We start from the raw sequence: 12,948 nt of genomic DNA on the forward strand, positions 1-12,948 counted from the left end.
TTTAAGAAAGTTTGCCAAATATGTTATCTAAAATCCTTCTATGGTTCTCTGTTACTTACAGGATCATGTCTCATACATCTTAGCATCTGACCCAAAACTCTGTATAAGTCCTCACAAAGAGAGAGAGGTAAACAGGTACCTCTCTACCATATCCCTTCTCAAAACAGTCCAGCTATGCAAAAGATCTGCACTTCCCTAAATACGCTATGCTATTTCATGGCTCCCTATACCTTTATTCAAGTTGCTACCTCTACAGAATATATCATTCATTATTAACTATTTGAGTACCTACTATGTGCTTGGCACTGTGGTATGAGTTGGGGATGCAGATGCAGTGCTGATCAAGACAGACACAATCTTGGTGCATGGTGGTGCCAGTTATTGAGAGAGGGTATTTGCAAACGCCCCCTTCTCCACCTGTTCACCTGGAAAACACTCATCCATCAACCACTGCTTACGTTCATCTCCTTGATGTATGTCTCCTCATTCTCCCCTCAACCTAGACTAGGTCGTCCTACCCTTTGGGTCTTTACTGAACCCTCAATACATTTTCATGAGAGTATCTAAAACACTTCAGGAGCTCTGGTGGCGTAGTGGTTAAGAGCTCGGCTGCTAACCAAAAGGTCAGCAGTTGAAATCCACCAGCTGCTTCTTGGAAATCCTATGGGGCAGTTCTACTCTGTCCTATAGGGTTGCTATGAGTCGGAATCAACTCGACAGCACCTAACAACAACAACAAAAACAACAACATCTAAAACACTTTATTAAACTTTGGGTGTCTCCCCTACCAGAATGCGAACTTCCTATAGGTACATAATGTCTAGTACATATTATTGTATTCCCAATTCTAGTAGGAGCTCAATAATTGTTACTAGAATGAAAAAAAAACTTATTAAATGAAAGCACTTCCTGAACTCTGTTGGTGATGGTGCCCCAATAGCCACAGAATAAAACTCAAACTTCTAAACTTATCATTCAAGGCCTTCCCCAATCTGGCCCTGACTCAATGTCTAATCCAGTGGTTTTTAATCAAGGCTGCACATTAAAGTCACTTGGGGTGCTATTTAAAAATTCTGATGACTACCACTTGTGGTGAGTGGCCTTAAAAGCTAGCAAGTGGCCATCTAAGATGCATCAATGGGTCCTAACCCACCTGGAGTAAAGGAAAATGAATAACACCAAAGACACAAGGCAAGTATTAGCCCAAGAGACAGAAAGGGCCACATAAACCAGAGACTTCATCAACCTGAGACCAGAAGAACAAGATGGTACCTGGCTACCACCAATGACTGCCCTGACGGGGAACACAACAGAGAGTCCCTGGATGGAGCAGGAGAAAAGTGGGGTGCAGAACTCAAATTCTAGTAAAAAGACCAGACTTAACGGTTTGAGACTGGAGGGACCCCGGAAGACACGGCCCCTGGACTCTGTTAGCCCAAAACTAAAATTCATTCCTGAGGCCAGCTCTTCAGACAAAGATTAGACTGGACTATGGGACATAAAATAATACTTGTGAAAAGTGTGCTTCTTGGTTCAAGTAGATACACGAGACTAAATGGGCAGCTCCTGTCCAGAGGTGAGATGAGAAGGCAGAGAGGGTCAGGAGCTGGTTGAATGCACACAGGAAATCCAGGGTGGAAAGGAGGAGTGTGCTGTCACAGTATATGGAGAGCAACGAGGGTCACATAACAGTGTATGTATAAATTTTTGTATGAGAGATGAACTTGAATTGTAAACTTTCACTTAAAGCACAATTTAAGAAAAAAAAGGAAAAAAAAAATCCTGATGTCCAGGTCCTACCTCTAGAGATTCTGATTAGCCTGGTCTGTGAGTGGTGCCCGGGCATGAGAATTATTTTTAAAAGTACCCCAAGTGATTCCTATGTGCGGCCACAGTTGAGTGTTACCACTCACTAACTGGCCTTCCCGATACCATGCTGGAGAACTATTTATCATTACTAAATAAATATATTTATATGGCTAGTTGATATAAGCACAATAGGAGCATAATACAAATATAGCCCAAGTAAGAAGACTGAGGTGAAGTATCTCTTCCCCAGAGGAGCCCTAGTGGTGCAGTGGTTAAGCGCTCAGCTGTGAACCAAAAAGTTGGCAGTTCAAACCCACCAGCCTGTTCCGTGGGAGAAAGATGTGGCAGTCTACTTCCGTAAAGATTTTCAGCCTTGGAAAACCTATGGGGCAGTTCTCTCTGTCCCATAGGGTCGCTATGAGTTGACATCGGTTTGGCAGTGGGTTTCGTTTTGGATCTCTTGCCCACTGTTTGCTTTCCCTACCTTAATTTCTATGGCAGGCCTCTCCCTATTGATAGCTAAACAGGCCCCTTTTTACACCTCCTTTTCAACTGCTCTGGAGGATCCATTCATTCAGCAGATATTTACTGAGAGCTCACAATGTACCAGGCACTGTTCTATAGGCTGAGAATACACATACAGAAGGTAGACAAGGAACGTGTACTCATGGAGCTTACATTCCCTTAAAGAAAGACAGACAACAACAAATAAGTAAGGTAATTTCACTTACCACCAGTAGCCAGTGCCTGTAAAAGTTTAACCATTTAAAAATGGAATGGGAGAGCCCTGATTTACAGCATTTTCAAATTTCTGTGGTATATGTGGAGCCCGGTGGCGCAGTGGTTAAGCATATGGCTGCTAACCAAAAGGTAAGAAGTTCAAATCCACCAGCCACTCCCTGGAAACCCTATGGGGCAGTTCTACTCTGTCCTATAGGGTTGCTATGAGTCAGAATTGATTCTATGGCAATGGGGTTGGTTTGGGTTTGGTGGTATATATACTCCCACCATGGCAGATTTCAAGCTACCAATATGACTTCACTGAACAAGGAGTTGGGGAAAGATGTGCAACAGCACACCATTATATAGTATTTCCAATATATAGCCTAATAGACATAAATAATCTCAAAAGTAAAATAATTAGGAAGTACTGAGTTTTGAGTATTTATTACCTTTGTTTTTAACTGAATTTATTTAATTACAAGTTACATAATTATTTATTTTTATTTTTAAATAATGGCTGTGTTTTAACAACGGGCTCACAATCTTCATGAGAATTTAACAATCAGCCTGCTGCACACCACTGGAAATGGAATATAAAGAACATAAAACAAGGAAGAGTGATTGGAGAACTACTTTCTAATCATTGGGGAAGGCCTCTCTGAGGAAGTGATATTAGAGCTGGGACCTCAATGATAAAAAAAGGCAGTAACACAAAGTTCTGGAAAAGTACAGCATTCCACACAGAGGAAACTACAACCATTCCAAGGAAAGAGCGTGCTTACCATTTGAGAAACACAAGGCCAGTGTAGCTAAAGCGCAGTGAGCACAATTATTAGTAAAGTTAGAGAAGCAGCAGTTACCAGATTATGTTATGCCTAGAAGGCCATTTTAAGGAGTCTAGATTTTTATTCACACTATAACAAGCCATCTAGTTGTTGGATAGATAATGGATTATTAGAGTGCCAAGACTAGCAGCAACGGGCAACTTTGATAGGTGAAAGATGACGACTTGGAGTAGATAGTGCTAGAGATGGAGAGGATACATTTGGAATAGATTGTGGAGATAGATCTGTTAGAACTTGCTAAAAGGATAAATGTAGGAGATGAAGCAAAGAAAGGAATCAAGGATGACTCTTGGTTTCTGCCTTGGGCAATTAGGTAGATGGTGGTACCATTCATTAAGATGAGAGAGTTGCAGACCAGACAATTTAGGGATATGGACAGAAACCAAGAGCTCTACTTTGGGACATGTTAAGTTTGAGATAATAACTATTAGTCAAGCAGAGCTTGGCTGAATCTAGAAGTTTGGGGAGGGGACAAGGCTAAATGTATATTTGAGAATCATTGAGAATCAATGCCACATAGACAGTATTTATTGAGAAAGATGACATCAAAGAGGAATAGCATAAACGAAGAATAAAAGAGGGCTCAGAACAAACCCTAGGTGTTCCAAGTTTTAGTGAATGAATTGAAAAGGAGCTAGCAAAGGACTGGCAAGTACAGTAGGAAGAAAGCCAGGTGTTATAAAGCCAAAAGGAGAGAATAGTCAACTATGTTAAATGCTCCTCTGTGATCAAGATAAGGGCAGAGAAGGGGGTCACCATTTGGGAACACAGAGGTTATTGGCAGCCTTGATAAGACTAGTTTTAATAGAGAGGTGATAGTTAAAGGTAGATCAGATGAACTGAGGGAAAAAAATGGAAGATAATTGCCTCTCTCTTATAGGTGTTTCTCCAGACATTTGTTAAGTGAATTTCATGTATACCACATAGCCTATATTTTAAGTCAAACGATCCAGTTTTGGTGAAAATCTGCCCAGTATTTTTATTCAGTACTAACAAACAGAAAATTACTTCCCTGGGGGTTCCCTCACTGTCCCAGACAAGACTTGTGCTTTCTTGCATCCAAGTTTTTGCCCTCACTACTCAACAACTCAAAACACCCTTAATCCAAGAAGGTGTAACTGATCCTTTTGACTCCTAGCCTGTCACCTAAGAGTATCATTCATTTGGCATTCAGCCTCAGCTTCCTATTTTTGTTTGGTTTCATTTAGTTAATGTATCCTAGCTCTTCAACTTCCACAGTAGTTCTCTGACTTCCAATTCTAGCTTCCATAAAAGCCAATGGTTATTTCTTTCTGCCTCCATAGCACTTAGTGCATATAGTAAGTATGTATATTAAGAATTTTATAGATATATTAATTGATAAAGCACAAGTCTAACTCAAGGAATTAGATATCCTTACTCCAATAAATTACTCTAACTGCAGCTATTGTTTTTATAATACTAGCCTAGATTTGGCCAAAAAGTCTCTTTCAAATGCTAGTATTAAGCTTTCAGACAATGAAGACTAAATACAGAAGATTTCCCCCTCCCCTCAATAACTGTTTAAAAAGTTCTGTTGAGGCATTTCATTTTTAATTACTGCAAGTAGAAAAATACCATGATGTTCCATATTCTTGTTTTATTTAGTTTCCCTTACAGCATTTACATTCAGGGATGGTTTATTTGTTTATAAACCTCAAAGGTTAAAAAAAAAAATTATTAGGAACCATACATTTGAATGATTCAAAAACATAACTTAGGTACTGTAATTAGCACAACTTGTACAAGGTAAGGTCACGGAAGCCCCACAGACACATCCAAACTCCCTGAGGGACTGAATTGCTGGGCGGAGGGATGTGGGGACCATGGTCTCAGGGAACATCTGGCTCAACTCACATGACACAGCTTATAAAGACAATGCTCTACATTCTACCTTGGTGAGTAGTGTCTGGGGTCTTAAAAGCCTGTGAGCGGCCATCTAAGATACTCCACTGGTCTCAACCCTTCAGGAGCAAGGGAGAATGAAGAGAACAGGATACAAGGAAAAGATTAGTTCGAAGGACTAATGGATCACAGCTACCAAGGCCTCCACCGGACTGAGTCCAGTACAGCTAGATGGTGCCCGGCTACCACCGCTGACTGCTCTGACCAGGATCACAACAGAGGGTTCTGGACAGAGCTGGAGAAGGATGTAGAGCATAATTCTAACTCACAAAAAAAAAGACCAGATTTACTGGCTTAAAGGAGACTGGAGAAACCCTGAGAGTATGGCCCCCAGACACCCTTTTAGCTCAGTGGTGAAGTTATCTCCGAGGTTCACTGTTCAGCCTGGGAGCGGACAGCCCCAAAAAACCAAATGAGACTAACGAGGTACAGTAGTCCAGTGGCAAGGGCCAGAAGGCAGAAGAGGACAAGGAAGCTGGTGATAGGGAACCCAAGGTTGAGTAAGGATATTGTTGATGTGTTGTGAGATTGTTAACCATTGTCATAGGGCAACATTTGTAGTAACTGTTAAATGAGAAACTATTTTGTTCTGTAAGCCTTCATCTTAAATGAGAATAACAGCACAATTGGAAGAGTATAGTCAATGTCACTGAACTGTGCATGTAGAAATTTTCAAAATGGTGTATCTTTGGCTATGTGTATTTTCACCAAAAAAAAAAAAGGTTGAGAAGTTAGAGGGTTGACATGTTGTGGGGTTGTTAACCAATGTCATAAAACAATATGTGTACTACTGTTTCATGAGAAACTATTTGTTCTGTAAGCCTGCACCTGAAGTACAGTAGAAAAAAATAAAATTACCAAATCATAATTTATTTCAATATGTGAGGGCTTAGAGATGTGAATACATATGGATCTCCTAAAGGTATCAAACCACTTTGAATCGGACTTCAGACTGCCTCCTTTTACTTAGTCACCACATTCAAGGGCTGCTGAGTTAGGGCAGTAACTAGCTTCACTGCCACTGTCTTACTCAGGCCTTCATCACTTCAGGCCCTGGTGGTGTAGTAGAAACCCTATGGGGCGGTTCTACTCTGTCCTGTAGGATCGCTATGAGTCAGAACTGACTTGAGGGCACTTAACAACAACAACAACGTAACTTCTTCCGATTACTTCATCCTAATTGATCTCCATGCTTATGGCATCAGATTCCTTCCCCAACCTAATTCTCTTTCTGCAATCTCTACTTAAACAAAGTGGTTAGATACCCAGACAAATATCCATGCCAGAAACCTAGTAGTTCTCTTGTGTTGTTGCTGTTGTGTGTTGCCTAGTTGATTCCAACTCATAGCAACCCTATAGTACAAAGTAGAACTGCCCCATAGGACTTCCTAGCCTGGCAACAGGTTTGGTTTAATCTTTACGGGAGAAGATTGCCAGGTCTTTTCTCCTAGGAACTGCTGGTGGGTTCAAACTGCTGACCTTCTGATTAGCAGTGAAGAGCTTAACCACTGTGCCATCCGGGCTCCTTGTAGTTCTCACAGACTTTCAAAAATGTAAATCTGATTATGTATAAATATCCTTATAAAGTTAAGATTTTGTCCTTAAGTGTGTAAACATATATAAAATCCCCTCAGGAGCTATCATCTGCTCACTTTCTCAGTTTCACTTCTCATGTCGCCTTTATTGTAGACTTACTTAACTACTAGGTTTCCCCAAACAGGCAGGGGAACTGTTTCCTTACATCAGTGCCTAGGCCACTCTTCCCTCTGTCATCTCCCATTCACTCCTCAAAAATTCAGCTCAGGTGTCATTTTCTCTTAGAAGTCTTCCCTGAGCCCCCCAAGTGGGCCCCTTCTCATTATTCCCACAATATACTATGCATGCTTTAACTATTGCCCTTATCCCACTTAATTGTAATTATTTGTTTACTTTTAGGACTTCCCTTGAAGGCAAGGGCTGGATTTTTAATTTCTACATCTTGGATATTGAGAAAAATGACTAGAACGCTGTAGGTACCCCTAATGCTTGCTGCAATCAACAGTATCTTAAATGTCTCAGAAATACTACTTTCAGATTAGACAGAGAGCGTGGCACAATAACAGTGTAGCGAAGGATATAAACAAAGACAGCCTGAAATATTAAGAATAAATTCAGGTTAACATGAAAGTCAAAGCTGTGCAGTCACAGGGGAGGAGTGAGAACTACTGCTAGAGAGGATTGCTGTCCAGCAATCAGAAGTAGAAAAGCTCACACAAAAAGCCTTAGCCTCTAACATGAAAAAGCTGGCAAAAGTTTAGCATTAAAAAACCAGTGGAGAAGGGGAAAGTAAAAAACCAACTACTTCCTTTAACACATACAAGGAAAATCCTGGTCAATTCACAAACCAGGTTAGGCAGAAAAAGCTAGCTATATTTAAGTCAGATTTGCACAGCGACCGTCTTCCTTACATGCACCTGCTTGCAATATTTCCCTCAGAACTGTAGAGTAAGGTCAATGCGGAAAGAGGTGAAAGTGACAAGCCTTAGAGAAGTGGATAGTTAACAGCAATTATAAACCCCAAATTCCTGACACCAAGGGAACAGAGGTTTTCCCATGTTCCAAAACCACATACTAACAATACAGCCGAGACAAAGAAGAGTGGTGTCCCAATTTGAACAAAGCCATATATATTCCCTTTTGAAACTAGGTTTTTTTGTTTACCTTGCTCTTTTGTATTTTGCCTGTTTTGACCTTCCTGCACAAATTAACACTATATTTAAGCCAGAAATAAAACTGACACTAACCGCCAGGACATGATAATATGCCTTTAAAATACATTTTTAAAATTCCTCCTAGAGTAGTTAAACGTTAATTTACTGGTAAAACAGATCAGTTGTCCCAGGATTGAGCGATTTGGAGTATTACGACGCTTCCACCTCATGATTTCTTCATGAAAATTGTAACAGAGTTGGGGGTGAAAATGCAAGTTGCGGAGAGACTGGAAGGCATTAGTTCTCCAAAATGACTTTAGGAAAAAAGTACAATGATGGACAGAAAGCAATAATAGGCAATAAAACTTTCTGTAAGTTCCAAATATTCCTTGATTAGAGTCTTAAAACCTCTATCCCTACATACAAGAAATACCAGAGCAAGCTGGGAAGCCACATGCTATCTCGGGCTGGCTCAGACCCACAGGTTTCTCAGGTTCGCCCAGAAGATAGTCCGAAACGACCTCGCTAGAGATGTAGAGATTCCAATTTTCATCCCGCATTACTATGTCCTGGGGCTTTCTCAAGGCCCAGGGCCCGATGGAGGGAAAGAGAAGGAATGAGCGGAAAGGAACCTGAAGAACCAATAACCAGATAGAAACTTCTAAATACATACACACATTTACACAGACACACAGCGATATACCGTTGCCGTGGAAACCAAGCCAACCACTTAACTCCTCCTCCCGGACCTAGGGACCCATTCTTGTGGACCAGGGGTCGTGAGCTGGAGGAAGCTGGGATCGGGAAAGGGAAGTCTTCTCTCGCGGCACCACCCCGAGCCTCGTTCCCCTAAATGCCTACCGAATAGAGAAGCACGACCGCGCTGGGACTGGTGGAGCCGACAGATAAACAAGAGTTAGGTGAACTGGAAGAATCCATGGTGCAGCTGCCGTCCCAGGCGGGCCTGGGGTTCCTTGCTAAGCGAAGGTGGTGCTGCAGCCTCTGGGGGCGGTTCTTCCGCGCGGGGCGGCCCGACCTCGCCTAGGGCGATGGCACCCTCTGCGGCCGCTCCAGAGGACCCCGGGCGCCGCCATCTTAAGCAGGACGGAAGCCGCGTGGGGACGTGCCGCGCGCGCGCAGTCCCGCCAGGAACCCGGAAGCCGAGGCGTGGCGCGGTGTGGGCTTGAGTTCCCCACCTGAAGACCCCCATGATGGCGCAGGAGGAGGGGCTGACGTCCAGCGCGCCTGCAAGCTCTCAGACGCTGCTGGATGCTCTGCTCCAGAACCTCTACGACTTCGGTGAGTGCGGGCCGCGGGAGCCCACGTGGAGAGCGGACATGAGAAGCGAGGGTCTACTGTGCATCAGAAACTGATGGGAAGGGGCTTTCCAACTCGTCCAACCTGGTTCCGACCTGTTCCTGGGTCTGAGATCCCCTATCCCCCTTCCCCTTGATCGGCTCTGTTGAGTTATTCTCATGAATCAAGCCTCCAACTCTTCCCTGAGTGTGCAAGACCAGCCTGGTTAGCTTTTCAGAAGCACCAAGACTCATAGTTCACTGGTGTGATTCACGCACAACCTTGGACTCTGGAAATAGCCCATTTTGTCACTTTTTTTGGACCCCCTGGGGACCCCCTCTTTACCCCTTGGTCCCCTGCCCGGTGCTGACGAGACCTGCTTGACCCTGGTACCTTGGTCTACCTGGTCACGTTGGGACCTCAGGCCAGTCATTGGGTGATTCACTACCCTCATCATTCAGGCGTCCCTTGGTGCAAGGACTCCAGAGAAGATTTTCACAACCTTTTTTACGTAAGTTGGCCGACCTATGCTCTCCTTCGTTTATTTTAATGGGAGACAGGAAAATTAAAAAAAGCTTATTATTAAAGTTTAGCTATGCGCCCGACTCTTCAGTAGGAAGGTGGTCCCTCACACTCAGAAGAACTTGCCCTAGGAAAGTACAAATCCCTTATACATGCACCAAAGATAATCATAAGACATTAGCGTTTTGGGAGGCCTGGTGGTGCAGTGGTTAAGAGCTCGGCTGCTAACCAGAAGGTCTGCAGTTCCAATCTATCAGCTGCTCCTTGGAAACCCTGTGTACTTTGGATTCTATACATTGTGCAAATACGCTGCTGTTTGAAGGAAAACGGTAGTGTATTTCTTTGCGTGTACTCCTGGGTGCTTATAGCTGTCGCATATGCACAAGTGCCTTCATATGGTTTAATATTAGTTACTGCTAAAACCAAAAATACTTATTTTTCCTTTTTGTGCTTGAACGAACAGGAGAGAGGAAAGATGAGACAAAACAGAGAATTAAAAAGAAAAGGGAAAGCAAGAAGAGAGATTTGAGCACCGCAGCAGTGTTGGCAGAAGGACCAGCTCTTCCACCTGATTCTCTTGTAAGAGGCCAAAGGAAAAGTGCTTCCAGCTTCTTCAAGGAACTCAGAGAAGAGCTGCATTGTGCTCCTGCTGTGACCTCCACATCTTTCTCTTCAGAACCAGAAGTCGATTCTGCAGTATCTCACTCTCTGAGGAACAACAGGGAGCTAGTAGAAGTGGTAGAATTTCACAGCAGACGCCAAAAAAGAAAACTGAAGCCTGGCCAAGATGAGATCCCAAAGGTAAAGAGGTGGTTTATTTATACAGCTGTATAGTGAAACCCCTGATATTGAGATATTAGATGAGTAACTTTAGATTCCACATGACCACGGTCAGACTTGAGGACTTGCTAAAAGGACTCATGGGACTCAGAAGTTGTTGTACCTCTGGTTACAGTTTATTACAGCAAAAGGATACAGAGTAAAATCAGCAAAGGGAAACAGCACATGGAGTGGAAGTCTAGAGGAAACCAGGCGTAAGCTTCCAAGTGTTTCCTTCTAGTGGAGTCGCAAAGTATGTGCTTAAGTGCCCCAGAAACAATTTGTGACAGCACATGCAAAAGTGTTGTCAACCAGGGGACACTGCTGAGCCTGATGCCCAGGATTTTTATTGGGGGTTGGTCACGTAAGAATGCAGTGCTTGTGTGACTGTCGTCAGTTACTGATGTTCCAGATCTCCAGACGGAAAGTATGTGTTAACCACAAACCACGGTGTTGGTATAAACTACCTGAAGAAACGAGTACAGTGTGGCTCAAAGCCTCAGGTGTGCAAAAACACTTTTATCACACAGAATATATTAAGCTCAGTTCCCAAGAGCCAGTCAAGGGCTAGTCATGAAAATAGGACTGACTTGCGAATGTGTAGGGTTTGATAAACCTAGGCCTCTGAGTTAACGTTTTCCCACTCATAGGCCTTCTGCTTGAATAGTGCTACAGAAAATTCAGTAATTCAGCATCCATTTCTGGTGCTCCTACTACATGCTAGCTATTGTTCTAGGCACTAGGGATAAAGTGATGAACAAAATATATAAAACCTCACCCGCATAGAGCTTGCATTCTGGTAGGGAAGAGGTTTGGTTTCACTGAGCACAAGGGAGCTGTGATTGCCCATCAAAACTGTCTCTTTTCCACAAGGATATCATAATGGCTCTGTCAAATTCATTTTCTAAAATCCAGATATTCCATTTGTGTAGCGTTCCTCATATCCTATAAAAACTTTGTCTACTAAAAAAGGAAATGAGGGTTATATTAGTTTCCTGTAGCTGCCATAACAAATTACCACAAACTGAATGGCTTAAAACAACAGAACTTTATTTTCTCCCAGTCGTGGAGGTCAGAAGCCTGAAATCACATGTCAGCAGAGCCGTACTCCTCTCTAAAGGCTCTGGGGAAGAATCTGTTTCTTGTCTCTTCCAACTTCTGGTGACTGCAGGCTTGGGGCTGCACCACTCCAATCCCTGCCACATGTTCATATGTGTGTCTGAGTCTCAATTCTCCCTCTTTCTCTTGTGAGGACTCTGTCATTGGATTTAGAGCCCACCCTAAATCCAGGATGGTCTCCTCTTAAGATCCTGACATGGATTGAATTGTGTCCCCCAAAAACATGTGTTAACTTGGCTGGGCCATGATTCCCAGTATTGTGTGATTGTTTACCATTTTGTCATCTCATGTGATCATCCCATGTGTTGTACATCCTACGTCTATGATGTTAATGAGGCAGGATTAGTGGCAGTTATGTTAATGAGGCAGGACTCAATCTACAAGATTAGATTGTATTTTAAGTCAATTTATTGAGATATAAAAGAGAAAAGTGATCAGAGAGACAAGGGAACCTCATACTACCAAGAAAGTAGTGCCAGGAGCAGAACGTGTCCTTTGGACCCGGGGTCCCTGTACTGAGAAGCTCCTAGTCCAGGGGAAGATTGATGACAAGCACCTTCCTCCAGAGCCAACAGAGAGAGAAAGCCTTCCCCTGGAGCTGACGCCCTGAATCTGGACTTGTAGCCTACTAGACTGTGAGAAAATAAATTTCTCTTTATTAAAGCCATATACTTATGGTATTTCTGTTACAGCAGCACTAGATAACTAAGACAGATCCTTAACTTAATTACACTTCAAAGATCCTTTTCCCAAATATGGGCTCATTCACAAGTGTCAGGGATTAGGACATGGACATGTCTTTTTGGGGGCCACTACAGGCTTAGTTTGGCTTGTGGTGTTATGAAGGCATGCTAGCGCCCAGGGTTTACTACATCTTTTATGTGGTTTTAAAAACTCTATAATCTTTTTTAGAATTCGTTTAGAACTTCATATCAAATTCATAAGCATCTCTTCCTCAAATATTATTAGTATATTCTGTAATCCTGTCTACCAATCTAAGGTTCTAGGTCAGCTTCCCAACCTTATGTATGCTTCAACATACTGGGGCACTGGGAATTGACACAGGTGGATCAACAAATGGATCCCCTTGGCCCGTGGGGCAGCCAGAGCCCCCAAGCTGGTGGTCTCCGGTTACCCCAGTGTCATGGTTTGAATTATGTCCCCCAGAAAATGTGTGTATCAATTTGGCTAGGCCATGATTC

General features: G+C 42.9%; 2 protein-coding genes across 5 annotated transcripts in view; one reads left to right on the forward strand and one right to left on the reverse strand.

Moving 5' to 3' along the window:
• The window catches only part of GNPAT (glyceronephosphate O-acyltransferase), a 50,065-nt gene extending 40,935 nt beyond the window's left edge, over window positions 1-9,130 (reverse strand). For 2 of the 3 annotated variants that reach the window (XM_023728031.1, XM_023728032.1), the window contains exon 1: window positions 8,852-9,079. In XM_023728031.1, the coding sequence (XP_023583799.1) occupies window positions 8,852-8,929 (78 nt within the window). In that variant the 5' untranslated portion in view covers window positions 8,930-9,079. Of the gene's footprint in view, window positions 1-8,851 lie in introns of all 3 variants that reach the window. The other variant, XM_004372814.3, reaches the window with a different exon arrangement.
• CUNH1orf131 (chromosome unknown C1orf131 homolog) overlaps window positions 9,127-12,948 on the forward strand; it is a 24,559-nt gene continuing 20,737 nt past the window's right edge. For both annotated transcript variants that reach the window (XR_002823479.1, XM_012554521.2), the window contains exons 1-2: window positions 9,127-9,289; window positions 10,272-10,609. Coding sequence is in view for 1 of the 2 variants with exons in the window: in XM_012554521.2 (XP_012409975.2) it covers window positions 9,199-9,289; window positions 10,272-10,609 (429 nt within the window). In the remaining variant the exon portion in view is untranslated. The remainder of the gene's footprint in view (window positions 9,290-10,271; window positions 10,610-12,948) is intronic.

Source organism: Trichechus manatus, unplaced genomic scaffold (assembly GCF_000243295.1).
Source record: "Trichechus manatus latirostris isolate Lorelei unplaced genomic scaffold, TriManLat1.0 scaffold00021, whole genome shotgun sequence".
Taxonomy (NCBI): domain Eukaryota; kingdom Metazoa; phylum Chordata; class Mammalia; order Sirenia; family Trichechidae; genus Trichechus; species Trichechus manatus.